This window comes from Numenius arquata, chromosome 1 (genome assembly GCF_964106895.1).
Source record: "Numenius arquata chromosome 1, bNumArq3.hap1.1, whole genome shotgun sequence".
NCBI classification, from domain to species: domain Eukaryota; kingdom Metazoa; phylum Chordata; class Aves; order Charadriiformes; family Scolopacidae; genus Numenius; species Numenius arquata.
The window spans coordinates 65,356,965-65,372,227 of record NC_133576.1 but is presented as its reverse complement, the minus strand read 5'-3'; the positions used below and the strand labels follow the sequence as shown (position 1 = coordinate 65,372,227).

Genomic DNA, 15,263 nt, shown 5'->3' with positions numbered 1-15,263 from the left:
GATTGTATTGCAAGAAGATGTAGGCTTCAGATAGACAATTTGCAAATACTTTACATTCTGTGAAACAGTTTTTCAAGAGCCAAGTATCTAGAAGAGCTTATGGTCTACACCGGGAGTGAAGAACACCAAGTCAAATATCTCCTTGCTTTCTATTCAAGATCTATACCTAGTAACTTTATCCGGGAGGTTCTAAATGCGCTTTGCTCCACCAAAATAAAGCCATGAAGGAGCCTGTCACTGACGAGGCAGTGCTACATCCCTACTTAGCTGTGACAAGGTGGTACTCAGTTCAAATGTTACAGTATGGAAATCACTGCTTAGGCTGCAGTTTTCAGTTTCTGCTGTAGCAGTGCAGCTGGCCAGACTGAAGACTTGCTCGAAGGGTGTTTTCAGGAAACTGCAAGCTTGCCTTCAATTTTTTTATTCCAGTTATCATTCCTTGCTTCCATATTAAAAAAAAAAAATAAAATAATGTACCTTAGTCTCATTTCTTCTCAGGAAAAAAGATGGCATTATTAGTGTAGTTATCTGAGAAGGAAAAGAGATTTCAATTTTGACCTCAGTTGAGATTAAGGATGTCACCAAGTGTATGAGCATCCATCGTTCCTGGTACTAGACTCCTGAGTTGTCCTTATCTTAGCTTGGCCTGTCATGTAAGCAGAAGGAACATTCTGCCCAGTGTTTGGTTTTTGATGTTTGTTTTTTATTCCTCTCTTCAGACTTTGCAGTAGCCGGTTCTGATTCCTCTTCTGTAGCTACATTCTTAGAGGAAAAGCAAGACACGTCAATGCTTTATGTGTGTAACTTCTGAATTAAGGTAGCTCTGGTGGGAATTAAGTTCTGCTCTCGCTGGCTTGATACTCAGTAGATAGAAAGAGGCTTCCAGCTTCTTTGGGGTTGGAGCAGTATATTTGGATGTCTTTTTCTTGAATTGCTGGTACCTACTTTCATGCCTTTTTCTTTTTCCCTGTTGCAGTGAAAGCAGGAATGATGAACTATCAGAAATATCCCAAGCAGTTGTTTTAGCTGTCCATTTATCTTACAAGCCTCAGCTGCTGAGATCACACTACTATATTCATGCTGTGAAACCAGTTTGTATCATGAATATATTGAGTTAGTGTGTTTGCAGTTGGCTGGGTAAGCAGCAGTAGTTCTAGCAACTGACCTAACACAGCAAGAGAGACTGTTCTTTTCCTAAGGACTGAAAATGAAGCTTAATCTACCTGGAGTGGAGAGCCCATAGTGGTGACAGCTGCATTTAGCTTTCTTTTATGAAGTTGAAGAGACTGCTCAAGATCATCTGTGCTAATAACTTAACCACCTTCATACTCTTAATGTTTGTTAGGGGAAAAGATAAGTCTTATAAACCCATGAAAATTAATTCTTAATGCCAGGGTGTTAAATCCGTTACCCGATCATATAACTTTCATACCGGCCTTTGTGCTCCAAGACTCTTCTTCACACTCGCATCTTGTAAATTCTTGTGAACTTGAGCTGTGCCCCTGCTAATTTTGTGGTTCAATGGAAAGAAGGCTAGGAAAGAATATGCTGTGGATGGTGCTGAAAAAGCAGGCAATAGCAGTGGCAAGAGTAAAGGATTAAGTGCATTATATTGATTGTAGGAATATATGTTCTGGCCCTCCAGATCCTTTCTATAGAGACAATTTTTTGTGCTGTTCCTTTTTTTTTTTTTTTTGCAAAGAGATGTGTGGATGGCAGTCTGGAGAAATAGAGAAGAATGTCTGTCTTCAGCCCTGAAATATTCTTCTAGTCTGATGCAAGAAGCAGAAAACATACCTCAAGATAGATCACAGACATGTTTATGACTGTAGTAAGTGTTGGTTTTGAGTAAGAAGAAACAGTGTGCTTATTGTTGCTTTCTTCTTTTACAGGTGATCTTAGCGATTTCAACTTAGAAGAGGCACTTGGTAATTATTACACTCTTGCAAATTTTGGGAGCTAGGTGGGAATATAGTGGCTGCTCTTTTGACTTGTCTGTTTCCGAGTATCACCACATGACCAAGCATGATACCTTGTCCACATATGGTTTGTTTAAACCTCAATGGAACAATTCAGTTATGAGTACGTCAAAATGTCGACTGCATAGAACAAAAATTTGTCTTTGGGAACACTCAGGGATTCCTCTTAAGGGGAAATATCTTGCTGTATAGACTTGATCTTGTGCTTTTCCTTGTATAGACATAGGCTTACATTTGTCCTTCATGTATCTTCTGAATAATGTATTAAATACTATTTAAAATTTTTTTTTTTTTTTTTTTTTTTTCTTTCTAACCATCCCTGACAGCAACTACAAAGAAGCCTCTTCCATCTCGGAAACCACCAGCATCAGATCTTGGTGAGAGCTAATTGGCTTGTAATGCCTTTTACTGTGAAGTCAAGTGCAGTTGTACATACTAATTTGAGAGCCTGAATTTTTCAATGTAGTGTCACACAGAGTTGTGATATTTCTATAAAAGAAAGCCATTCCCTAATAGCAAAAGGATTTCTGCATTTTGGAGTCTTCTGCTAGTGCTTTCACAAATTTACTTCGTGATTTCACAAGCTTAAAGACTCTGCGAGAATCCCTTCTGTTGGCTTTCAATCTGCATGTTTTGAGCTTGCTCACCTTCAGCTGGCCCTTGGCATGTACTATGATCACCAAAGCAACAGGTGGTTTGGCAGATAATGCCTGGTAATTCTGTGGTGCTCTTCCATGGGCCACACCATTATATTCTTGGTGAAAACATTGTGTAAAAATATTCTAAAACTAGTCCAGTTTTTGCATTACTTTTAAAATTTCTTTTCTTTCTTTGTAGATGATTTCAGCTTGGAACATGCTCTTTATCCTGGTAAGTATCATGTTTTCCTGGATACTGCTCAGTGGTACTTGGTGCAATGTCTATCTGTCTTTTATTAACTAAATGTAATAAGGGCACTGAGTTGATTAAGGTAACGAGCTGCATATGAAAATAATTGCAGTCTAGTTATGTTATTTACCTTAATTTTCAAGGGTCTGGATCACAATAACTATGAATTTCACTCATTTCTTAGCCAAGTCCTACTTGTTTCATTGCTGTGTCTTCACTAGATGGCACTAATTCCATAAACTATTACTTATGGAAGTAGTTTTTAAATCTGAAGTGATCTCTTCCTTCCCAGGAAGTAATTTTAGTAGCACAAGGAAACATGAATCTGTTTGAAGTAATATGAGGGAAGGTACTCTTTCTAATGTGCTTCAGTTCTGCAGTGCGGACAGCAGTAGAAATAGCAGCATTGTTTTCACTCAGCCAGTAAAATGTGCACCCCGTGAGGCAGATAATGCACAGCAGCTTTTCCAGTCCCATCGCTAGACCTGTTGCAGCATAGACAGCTTTCCTAACACAGGGCGTACAGTTGTAGGACAGTAGCACTGTTTGCTGCTCTGTTGGATTTAGCCCTTTGAAGTTTCGTCTCTCTTAAAGCCGTCTGCTTCCAACTGCTGTTGGCTAATTGAGAAACAGTTGGCTGAATTAATCGGTGAAGAGAGAGGATCCTCTACAGGATGGAGAGCCTAAGGTGGAGTCTTAGAACTGTGCTCTGGCGGTGCCTGCCTCTTTACTTTGAATATGCGGAGAGCCTAAGGAGACTTGATCTGACTTGTGCTAGAGCTGGGAGGAAGCAAGACCACACAACATCAAGATGAAGTAGTATATAGAAGAAATGGGCTGCTGAGTTGGTTCAGCTGTTGGTGAAAACACAATTTTACAAAACCAATGCTGATGTGGGCAACAAAGACTGTGAACAAAAAGTACAGAGATAATTACTAAGATCTCTTATTCTTCTATTTTGTGGCAAGCTAAATGAAGTGTCATTGTGGGGACCATATTTCTAGTTCTGTTGTGTGTATCTTGTCTTTTTTTTTTTTTTTTAGTGAGGTACAAACCTTTATTATTGGTTAAAATCTGGTAGTTTTAAAAGAGGAAACAGCCAAGTAAACTGTACCTGGTAGAAACATTTAAAGTTCAGCGTTTGAAATCAGACGTGCAGACTAAAATACTGCATAACACTTGGTGAGTTCTGTATATGTTCAGTTATAGGGTCTGACATGTAATGTAACAGACACACTGTTAATTGCATTAAAGTACAATGTTTAACCTAAGATAACCAAACCAAAATACAGCACTAGCTAATGAAAGGAAAGGAATACGTCATGGGGAAGATTTCATACCATTTTTTAGGTCAGATATTCTTTCAAGGTCACTATATGCTCTGCTTTTGGTCTCTTCACAGTATTAACTTTGCTCACTTTATTCTAACTCTGTTTGTCTACAGATGACCCCAAACCAGGTCCACCTGCAAATCCTAGAGACACTGGTAAGACTAATTTAACAGGAATTTCTGAACACTAGAAAAGTATGTGTTAATCTTTCCTAGTCCCTTTCAAAGTTACTGTATTGTAGTCTGCTTTTGATATCTTAGATATCTTAAATTTTTCTTTTTTTTTTCTAAATCTCTCTTTTGTGTGTAGATAACCCCAAGCAAGGTCCACCTGCCAATCCTAAAGACACTGGTAAGGCTTCTAGTAACAAACTTCCGAATTGTTAAATGCTTTTAGTATTTCAGTTAAACTTCTAATAATTACTCCTTGTTAGTTGGCTGCTATGTATGTCAGATGTTGCCCTGGATAAACACTGAGGATTGAGGAAAAATTGTCTTGCAAATAAGCTTTGCAGCAGTCTTGAAATTCCAGAACAGACCTGTTGAGTCACTTTCACTTAAAGGCGGGATGGTGTGGGGAGAAGGAAGGATTGGTGCAATGCTGTTCTTGTCTGCCTGTGGTGGAGTACCTGTGTATTGGATTGATTCCTTTCATCTTTACAAACTGAATCTCTGCTAGTCCTGCTAAAAACTCGGTAGGAACTACCTGTGAACAGTATTATTAAAGCGTCTAAATTAAAGATAAAGCTCAAAGTTACAAGGTTATTTTTTTTCAGTTTTTCTTTTAAAGGCCCCAGTTAAGAAATACAATTCTTTAGTTTTTTGAAAGGTAGGCTTAAAATACATGTCCTTCCTTGCCCGTTGTACTTTGGAGGTCTTCTGTGTCTTTGTCTAACTTGGAGCAAAACAGATTCAGATGGATGCTGCTGTGATGATGCCATTATCCAGGAATCTGGTGGTAAAGAGTCCTTACCTGAAATGCAAGCCCTGGTTCTTGTTCCTTCTTCTGCCTGATTTGCAGCAGATACTTGAATGCAGGTCTTGCATGCCTCAGTACAGTGCTTTTGCCACCCAACTAAAACATCCTCTGGTGCAGTGCTTCTAGTTTTGGTGCTTGAAACGGATTTGCTTTGCATAAACTAAAGATTCATTTGACAGTAGAGGTACGGAGGAGAACTCAGGCTCCAGGAGTTTGGGTCCAGTGAGAGTGGGATTGGTTCAATGTCTTACAATAAGAAGGAGGGAATTACATTTGGATCTTCCCATTGTCAGGTAAATACTGCAGCCACTGGACTATGGCATGTTGAACATTCTTGGGTTTTTTTTCCCCTCTAACTACTGTGTTGTACAGGTTCAAAAGATTGGTTATGACTTAGAAACCCAACTCTGAAGAGCCTGTGACTTGTGCAGCGCTGCCTGCTCTTGGACACTGACTTCTCTCAGTTGTTCAGGAAGTCCAGAGGCACCAGTGCTGCTATCAAACTGTACAGTGCCGACCTGAAAGGACTTGAGATTGGGACAGCTTTTGAAACATGAACATGTTGTGACTATGACACTGAGCCTAAAACCACCACGAACTCAGCTGAACGTTCTAGAGAAAACTTTGATGTCATTATGTGCCTTGAGGCATCTTTTCATGGAACTTAAAACATGTAAGATAAAATTTATATTTTTTGTTTATAGGTGGCTTTGATGATTCAGATCTGTATGATGGCAGTTTACCAAAAGGAGGAGGCGATGGTAAGTGGCAGCAATGGCAGCTAGTAGGCAGCGCTTCATATTGATCCTATGGCTGCCTTGCTCACAAGCTGGTTAACACGGTCCAACTTGTAACACCTTTGGTTCCGGCATCTGAAACTTAAGAGCATACCTTACAGTTCAAAAGCAATGTGTTCTGTCTCTGCCAAAAAACCCCAAACAGCTAAAAGGTAAAACTGGTCTAGGAACCTTCAATGATTTTGCACTGTTATGCTAAGAAAGATGGCATTTAGAACTGAAATGTGAATGCAGTAATTATTTCAAAATTCTCCACAAATGCAGTTCTTAAAGGCATCCAGATCTTCTGTGACATACTGTCAGTTTGTTTTAGTTCTTGTGGTTAGGAAGCCCAGGCGTGGGCCAGAAGAGGGTCCGCCTTGTGTTCTCAAAGATTTCATCTGTCCCACAGAATTAATTGATCCTTAGCCTGCCATGTGATGTAGGTTCTATCTACTCTGAGCAGTATAAAAACAAAACTTCTTTTGAGTAATCTGCCATGTATAATTGTTATGTTGAAGCTCACCAAGCTGCAGTAATGGTCATCATTAGGATGGTGTTAGTAGTCCCTGTGTGCATTACTGGAACTTTACTATTTCCAGGTCAGTTAGGTTACGTACCTTGATGTGATGTTGAGACGTGCTGCTGGTTACTGACTTCTTCACAGAATTGTCCCAGACACATTGCTGATCCTAATTTTTTGGGAAACTTTCACCTTCCAAGGTTCTTTTGGGGCAGTAACTTGAAATTTGGTAGGGGCAAGAAGCATCTGTTGAAACTTGTGTGGTGTTTTCGTCTGCACAGGTTCCTGCTTCAGTGCCAAATAAGGACAGTATTTACAGAACTCTGTCTGGTCTCATAAGAGAATTGCAAACATGTTTAGTAAATGAGGCTGAGATTTTAGGAAAACATAGTTGCTTCCATGGAAATGCAGTTGAATGCTACCCTGAAATTGTATGCTGTTCCTCTCCACTGAGTATGCTGTGGTTCTGGGTGAGTTCATTAAAACAGATTTAACGGAGGTGCTGTGCTCATTTTGTGGAACTGCTGAGCACCCAAGGCTGAAGTTGGCATCACCATGAGCTGTGCTTTGAAAACAGAAAGTCTGAGTGACAGACAGCTTAGTGCTGCATGGATATAATAGGTGGTTTGTAATTTTGCATGATTAATTGACAAAAATGTTGTCAATTAGGATATGACTGTTCTTTAGAAATGTAAACTCTAAACCTTTTGTTCATTTTTACAGAACGAAAGGGCCCAAGTCCAAATAATGGTGAAACAGCTGAGGGTAAATGCATAAATTTATGTCTATGATGGCAGCTGCATATCTGAAGCTTGTTTTCTGGCTTTTTCTGTATTGCTAGTATTCTTCTAGGGTGGTAACTGCTGGTAGTGGGTTTCGGCTTAAAAACTTTCATGGTATCTAGATTTCTTACTTTCAAGCGCTGCTTTCATAGTTCTTTAAAATCTCTATGTTGCAAGTGATTCAAAAGCGTTAAGGTCTCAGATGCTGGTGCAGTGATTGCATGCACACAACTTAGATGTGGCTATGAAAGGGTAGCTTTTTTTAATTAGTGGATCTTACAACGGGCATGCTTAAGTTGTTTAACAATAGACATTGCTAAGAAATCAATGCTTCTAAAATTGGAGGATGCATTTTTTATTATTCACAGAGTTCATTGCTACTGTTTCATGTAATAATTTCAGTTTACTGATTTTTGGAACTGTTCACTGGATTTACTTTGAGACAATACAAGTTTGACATTGCTTTCAATTCTGAAAAATGTATACAAACCTCTTTTTTCAGTTTCTGAGGGAGCAATAGCCGGAATTGTAAGTGCTGTGTTTGCTACTGTAGTTGGAGCAGTATCTAGTTTCATTGCTTACCAGAAGAAGAAACTCTGCTTCAAACAAAGCGGTAAGAGTTCTAGATTAGTTTTGTTTTCTACTGTCTAAAGAGATGAGGTTTTGTATTTATATGGGGGACAGAAATTGATCTTATGCATAAGGTAGTTTTAATAGTGCAGTGAATTTGTGTTGACAGGAAGTAACCTCTCTTACTAGTCATTTAAGACAGGTTATCTGAAGAATATCTTGGCCAAAATTTTTAGGCTTTCAGAAGCAGACAGACTTAAGGCTTTGCATTTCTTAAAGTAAAAGCACTTCCTGCTAAAGAGTAAGGAGGAGAGACTGCAAGAAGACATTTCACTAAAGAAAACTGGCTGGAGGTTGGGGGTTAGAGACTATTTTCATGCTGGAGAATACTTGTCATTTCTACTTTTGTAAATATTGCCTTTGTATCTTCACAAGGTGCTTGCCTACATATGAGGTTTCTGACAACTACCCAGATATTCATCCCCAAATGATTCTTCCTTCTGCAGTTGTGTGTTGCTTGCTATGACTTCCATTCCACCTAAATAAGAGAGAACTTGGATTAGAGAATTTGGGGAATACTGTGGGTGATAGGTGGGGCAGAAGCTTTGGTTTTGCCCTTTCTTGTCTCTCTGACTAATTGGTGAAGGGAGACGACAGAGCAGCACTGGCTGGATTGTAATTTAGGAAGTTTGGAAACTGAGTAACATCTATCGTGAACATAAAAATGCAGGCAACACAAGGGACACTCAACTGCTGACACTAGCCCAGTTGTTTAAGTGCTGTTTCTCCTCTCAAATTGTCTCTATTAATCAACAACTTTGAAGATAAGAGAATTTGAATGCTAAGCATCTTTGTTTCCCAGCAGATGAAGAGAATGTGAATATGGATAGCCATCGGGGAGCGCAATCTGAGCCACCTGGTAAGAGAAGAATCTAGATGGAAGATCAACTTTTTGGTGGGGATCCTATTAAATGCACTTTATTGACATCTAACATAGTAGAGAAAATTACTTGCACTGTTTTTTGTTTAAAAATTTCTTTTTTTAATTGCCATGACAACTAACTTAGAACCAAATCAAGAGTTCAGTTCTGATAATATGGCCACTCTTCTCTAGTTTTTTATTCTTTGAACAGATTGGTTTATTGCCTTGAGGAGTCCTTGAAATACAGGAGCTTAGAGAAAGTAAAGAATTGAATTTTCTCGGCAAAAGTATTATTAAAGATGATTATGAAAACACAAGCCTGCTTCTTTATTGTGATAGACAACTGCAATTAGCTGACAGGTGTTTTATCAGTTATGTTGTGTCTGATTGGAATCTGATACCTTTTTTGATTGTTAACCTATATAGAACTCTGCAAGTATGCATATTAAAAAATGTTAATAGTGTTTGGACAGAGATGAAACTACACTGGAAGCCAGGAGGGCTGAACTTAGCAGCGTGCTGTCATAACTAAAACATTCTCTGTTGTGAACATAGAATGATTTTTGTATGAAAGAATCATCAAATAACAAATCTTTCTACAATGGTGGAAAAGCTCCAGAAGGATCTCTTTTAGAGCAACAAAAACCCTAACAGCCTGACCCTTCCAGCTATGGCTGTCTAGGATACTTGGCTGATGGAACAGGTGATTGTTTCCAGGAAAGCCATAGACAGATCTGGAGGAAACAGTATAGGTGAAAACTTGGCCTTCTAGCCCTTCTGACTGGTTAACAAAGGAAGAAGCAGTATACCCTCATGCTGAGGTTTGTTGAATGTCTTTGAAACACTGAATATTAAAACCTCAAAGCAGTATAAATTTGAAATATATTCTTCAGTGAGCTTAATCTAAAACCTACAGAACTAGTTGTGGTTTTTTATAATTAAACAAAAAAAAAAAGGTGTACCTTATTTCTTACAGGTATTTCATCAGTTTGCTACAAGCTTCCATCTGGCTCATGGTCCTCTTTATAAAGATTTTTCATTTAAGCTGTTAAATATATAAAACTCTCAAGGAGAAAATGCTTAATTATGACTGGCTGTTGAAGTCAGGACTGGAGATAGGCAGGTATCCTCAACTGAGCTATGCATTAGTGAAGCAAGCAGTATTGTTCGAAGACCTCTACCAAAGGCAGTGACCATAGGAGTTGGAGTCAGGGTATGCTAAAATTTTGGCCAAGATTCACCAGAACTCAGGTGTCAAATGCATCAGATGACATACTTTATTTTAACCAATAAAGTCAAACCACAAATGATTACTCCTGCCTACATATTGCTATCACGTTAAATCCGAAATGTCATACCTCTGTTCTGCTTGGCAGGCAAGCATGAGCATGTTTTGAGCCAAGAAACTGGGCCACCATGTTCAGCATGGTGCTACTCCTGATCTAAGTGCTGGGAGTCAGCAGACATTAGCTCTGCTTTTGGTAATACAGTGTGGACGTACCTTCCATGGCTTCTAGATAGAAGCAGTCTTGCATTAAGCCAGGTCAGATGGCATGGCAGAACCGGTTTGCGTTTTTAAAATTTTATGTAGGCTTATATTTGACTTCCTGGAAATGTAGATAATGTAGGCTAGCACTTTTCTTTCAGTAACCTGCTTTTTCCATCAGCTTGACAGACCGTACTCCATTGCAGTTTTGTGGATGCAAAAATGAAAGCCTGATACTGCATGTTGGGTTATACTGCAAGTGCAAGCTACATGGACCTAGGAGGATGTGGTTATTTGAGTGAGAAATCTGGGTTGTAATATCCCTTGATATGCAGGGTTCTGGCTACACAGATTCAAGGCTCTACTTACCTGGATTTATTCCATAGTTTCAAATGCCTACTGACAGTGTGTGGTGTCCACATATATTTTTACATAGTAATACATAGTAACATAGTAATACTTAAAATGTATACTAACTTAGTGTTCTAATCTTGAGTTGTTTTTCACTTTTTAGTTCAGCGCACACTTCTGGAGAACTGAATTAAAGAAAGCATAATGAAGAACAGACCATTGAAACTGGATAGAGAGCCTGCGTTCTGCCTGAAAGAAAAAAAAATATGAAACAACCAAAAAAAGCATAATATAAAAGCAGAGTCTGAAGTTGCATGAGAAAACAGTTCTTGTTTAAAACACCTCTGGGAATGTGACTTAGACCTGAGTTGTTCTGTATGGTTAGCCCTGTGAAGCATTTTTGCACACCAGTATATGGCCTTAATGACAGGAGAGTAGAAGCATGTTGTGCCTTTACATTCTTTCCTGTGCAAATGGGTGTGTCTCAAGTGCATTCAGTACGTTAAACTTTTCCTTACCTCTAAAAACAATAAGCAATTAATGTTTTGTTACACGATTGCTTTCAGGCAGTGCAAACATTTTTTTAATATCCTGTACGCAGTGAGTGTACTGACCAAACAACTCGGAACACAGCGTGGGCACCCGAAAGCAAAGGGCTCACTGCGTGTGGATAATGGATCTGGGTGTGGGTGCTGCTGATACCATCTGTGTAGCTGCCTGGGTCAGCCACCAGGGAAGAGATACTTTGTTCTTGAGCATCTGAGACAAAAATTCAGAGTTCTGTTTTTGCATTTTTTTTTTTCATTGTGTCTGTCTGGTACAGATTCAGAACACCAAACTAGTGCGGAACACCCGAACTAGTACACACAAACCCTTCAGCCTTCCTGGCCCTTCCTGCTTAGCAAGTACTGAGCTGGTCAAATGTGGAAAAGCCTGATTTGCAAATCAGAACCATAATTGGATTTTATACATCTGGTGAGATTGATGTTTGGCAGTTTTCTGTACAGTTGTGGATGAAGTGTTGGGGAGTGGGAATTAATGTCTTCAGAATCCCATAACCAAAAATTTAAAAGAAAATAATGTGATACTTTGAATTCGGAAGGCTTATCATAAACACTTAAAAGGCAAAAAAAGTACAGCAATTTGGAAGTACGTAATAGCAAGACTGACCAGAACAACCCAGCCTCATTCCACAAGCATCCATTGAATGGTATAAATGGCATACGTGTAAAGGATGCTTTTGGGTTTGTGAAGGATTACCATTGGGATGAGGACCATCCTCAACTGAAAGCACTTCTGGGCTTTGCTGTCTGGAAGGAATAGTCTGACCAGTTCTGTTGGCTTTCATTCTAATTGTTTCCAATTTTCATGCAGTTTTACAGTACGTGTCTTACTAATGTGCTTCAGCCACCTGGCAAAGTTTTGCAGAAAGATGGCATTTCACGAAACACCTTAGAAGTCATTATGAATTTGGATATTAAACATGTAAATATATCTGTGCATTCAAATATGAATGTATGCCAAGGATAATTCATTTAAGAATTTCTTGTACATGTTTCTTAGCTTGCAACAAAGCTTTACATAGACTTTAGTATTTTGTTATGGAATTAATTTGTAAACCTCTTTTTGCCCCACTTCTGGTATAAAAGTGCTAAAATCTTTAAGTGTGTTTGAGGGTGGAAAATTGATTTTTATGTAACCATTTGATCTCTGTAAATACGAAGAAGTGAAATGACTACTCACCTACATGAATAAACAGGTATCTCATATCAGTGCCAAGTGTAGAGAAAACAGAAATAAGCCAGTGTTTGTTAGGGATAGAATGGCAAGGGAAGCTCAAACTAGCTTTTAGCTAATCAGACTCTTGAATCCTTTTTCAGCTTTTGCAAGACTAAAAATTACTTCTTAAAACCTCCTATCAACATTGTGATTTTTCTAAAAATAAATTAAAAAAAAAGAAAAAAGAAAATGTATGTATTTTTCCTTCTTAGTAGCTTTAGAAATACAGAAATTTTGGTGCCCTACCAGAGAAGCAGTCTTCAAATGAAGTTTGTCTTCCTGCTCCATCAGCAATTTTCGGGTTTATTTCTTGGAGCCATTTTGATGATTTTAGAAGGAAGTTGGCCAGTAGCAACAAAACTGTGAGCTGCTTTCACAGGGTGCTTACCGATACAAAGTGCAGAGAAGACATCTATCTCTGTGCAGGACAGGCATGGCTTTTGAAGAAGAACACCTGGGTTTGGTAACACAAAATCTACGGAAAATATGTACAGCAATAGAAGGCTTAGTATGGGCAAACTTAATGGTCTTTGTGTTGAGAAGGAAGAAAGACTGGCTGCTGCCACCTGGGAAGAAAAGGTTAAAGAGAAGGCTTGAAATTTCAGGCTGTTGTTGTGTAGTGAGCAAGAAATTCCCAATTTATGGCTTTCTGTTACTTATCTATGGATAAAACCTAGCAGTTCACTTATTTTTTAGTTATCGGGGTATTGATTGCTATGTTGCTATTTTCCTCACTACCCATTGAGACTTTGATCTGGTGCCTTCCTAGCTCAACTGCTCTTGCATTGCATAACTAAATATCTAAATTCATTATTTTTCACAGTCATTGGATCCAGAAACATTATCAGTTAACAGTTATTCATCACCCTATTGAAGTACTTTTACGGTTATCTCCCATGGATCATTATAACCATGGATTTTTATGGTTATCTCCCAGCTGCTCATCATGGCCTTATGGGCTGTCTGTGACTTTCAGATCCCAATTTGGGAATTAACGTTCTAGTTTCCATACAGGTTTTGACCAGACTGTGCAGTGGGATGAAAAATTACTGTCCTTTCTAGTCCAAAACTGCAAGGTCACACCTGGTGAGGTACCTTCACCATTAAGCTGAGTTTAAATGGATGGCAACAGAGAGCCCTTCAGTTCTGGTATTTCTCCAGTCTACCTCCTTTGAGGAGGAGGAGAAGGAGTACCCTTCAGTAAGAGGAGGAAAAAAAGCAAAGCAGGATCTTCTCATAGATGGTATCATGTCACTTTAGCTTCTGCAAGGGAGCTGAGGTGGCAGTTTAGTTCATCCTAACTATCAGTGAAAAGGACTGCTTGAAAAATGTTTTGAAGGTTTTCAAACGGGATGGCTGTTTCAAATACTTATCTAAACTTACCCAAACAAATGAATGGGGCTGTGGAAATGAAAGCAAGCGATTCTTAAGCATAAAATTTGCCAGCTTTTTACTGTAGCTCCTATGCATGCTCATTTCAGTGTCTGTCCAGATTTTGAATGCTAAGGAAAACTGTTTTTAGTGCACTCAGCTGTCAGTGTACCTTGGGCTGAATTACGCTCCCAATTGTGCATTTTGGTATTTTTCTCGCTAATTATTTTAGGCCACTATCTAAACTGTACTGTTCTCTGTGTGTTTTTCACTTGACAAGATTATGAAACAAACCTTAAGCTTTTCATAAACTGAAAAGATTGTTTTCTTTTTGCTCTTTTCTATTACACAGATATAAAAGACACATTTGAAAGAAAGTGAAGAGATGATTAGGAATAGGAAAAGTACCTGAATGGTGCAAAAATCCATTTTTTTCAAACCCCTGCATTGGAAGTACTTTAAGAATCACAAGGATAAAATAATAAAATCCATGTTCCTCCATCTGCTTGCAAAAAAACATTGAAGTTTTAACTAGTGTGTAGCAATTGTATTATTCCATTGCCAAGAAATTGTATCACTGATTCACTTGTGTATTTGGCTTGTATTTAAATTAATGTCTAATATTACCAGCTATTTCCATATTTTAATTAGAATACTTCCATTTTTATGACAAAAGATGAAGACCGAAGGATATTAGTGGCTTTCCCCAGTAGTTCTAGTGTATAATTTGGTTCTTTCATTTCCGATAGGCTCACACAGCAGGTCACCCAGTCCAAAGAGAGCAATGTCTAACCTCTGCCCACAGGAAGGATGGGACTGCAACTGTGGGGAGCTGTGACTCTCCTCCTCTTTTAGCTTGTCCCATCTAAAAGAGGCCCCATGGGCTAAAGTATATGGTGTAGAGGATAGACAGACACACTGGCTCTGTTTCTCCACCCATTTCCTATCTCTTAAATACATGGGGTTTTTCTTGAAAGAAAAGGTTAAAAAAACAGGTAAGTCATCCACCTTGTCAGGTGAATATTAAACAGAACTTTATTTTCCCTTTCAATAGAAAAAGATGAGGCAATTATTTCCCAAAGTAATAAAACTGCAATTTATGGTCAGGTGTAAGGCCTTATATTTGTTTTTTAATATATAATATCGTTTACTTGATATCTCGGGCAATCACTTGCACATCTTCGACAGAGGGAGCCAAGATTAAGAAATTCCTGCAAGGCCCCAAGGGCAAAAGTGTGATAAGCATTTGAGACATCCCAACTCCAGTCCTTGATCCACTCCTCCAGTTTGCCCTCTCTGTGCCTTCTTCATATTGTTTTTATTTAGCTAGACAGAGCAGTAGCTGGCTTCAGAGGAACTAGACAAGGGGTGCATCATTTTCAAACTTAAGAACTTTCAGTATCCCGATGAACCAGTATTGGCAGACGGGCAAGATAACACCTTTTGGGAAGACTTCACGTACAAGAACAACTGTTTTGAAGTAAAGCTACAGAATGTTTGTGAGCTGCTTGGACTTGCCTGGGACTA

General features: G+C 38.8%; 1 protein-coding gene across 1 annotated transcript in view; it reads left to right on the top strand.

Moving 5' to 3' along the window:
- CD99 (CD99 molecule (Xg blood group)) overlaps positions 1–12,523 on the top strand; it is a 31,830-nt gene extending 19,307 nt beyond the window's left edge. Inside the window, exons 2-11 of the mRNA XM_074149457.1 lie at positions 1,893–1,928; positions 2,306–2,356; positions 2,817–2,849; positions 4,312–4,353; positions 4,508–4,549; positions 5,881–5,937; positions 7,199–7,240; positions 7,760–7,870; positions 8,690–8,746; positions 10,750–12,523. Of these exons, the coding sequence (XP_074005558.1) occupies positions 1,893–1,928; positions 2,306–2,356; positions 2,817–2,849; positions 4,312–4,353; positions 4,508–4,549; positions 5,881–5,937; positions 7,199–7,240; positions 7,760–7,870; positions 8,690–8,746; positions 10,750–10,775 (497 nt within the window). The 3' untranslated portion in view covers positions 10,776–12,523. The remainder of the gene's footprint in view (positions 1–1,892; positions 1,929–2,305; positions 2,357–2,816; positions 2,850–4,311; positions 4,354–4,507; positions 4,550–5,880; positions 5,938–7,198; positions 7,241–7,759; positions 7,871–8,689; positions 8,747–10,749) is intronic.
- The last annotated feature ends 2,740 nt before the right edge of the window (positions 12,524–15,263 follow it).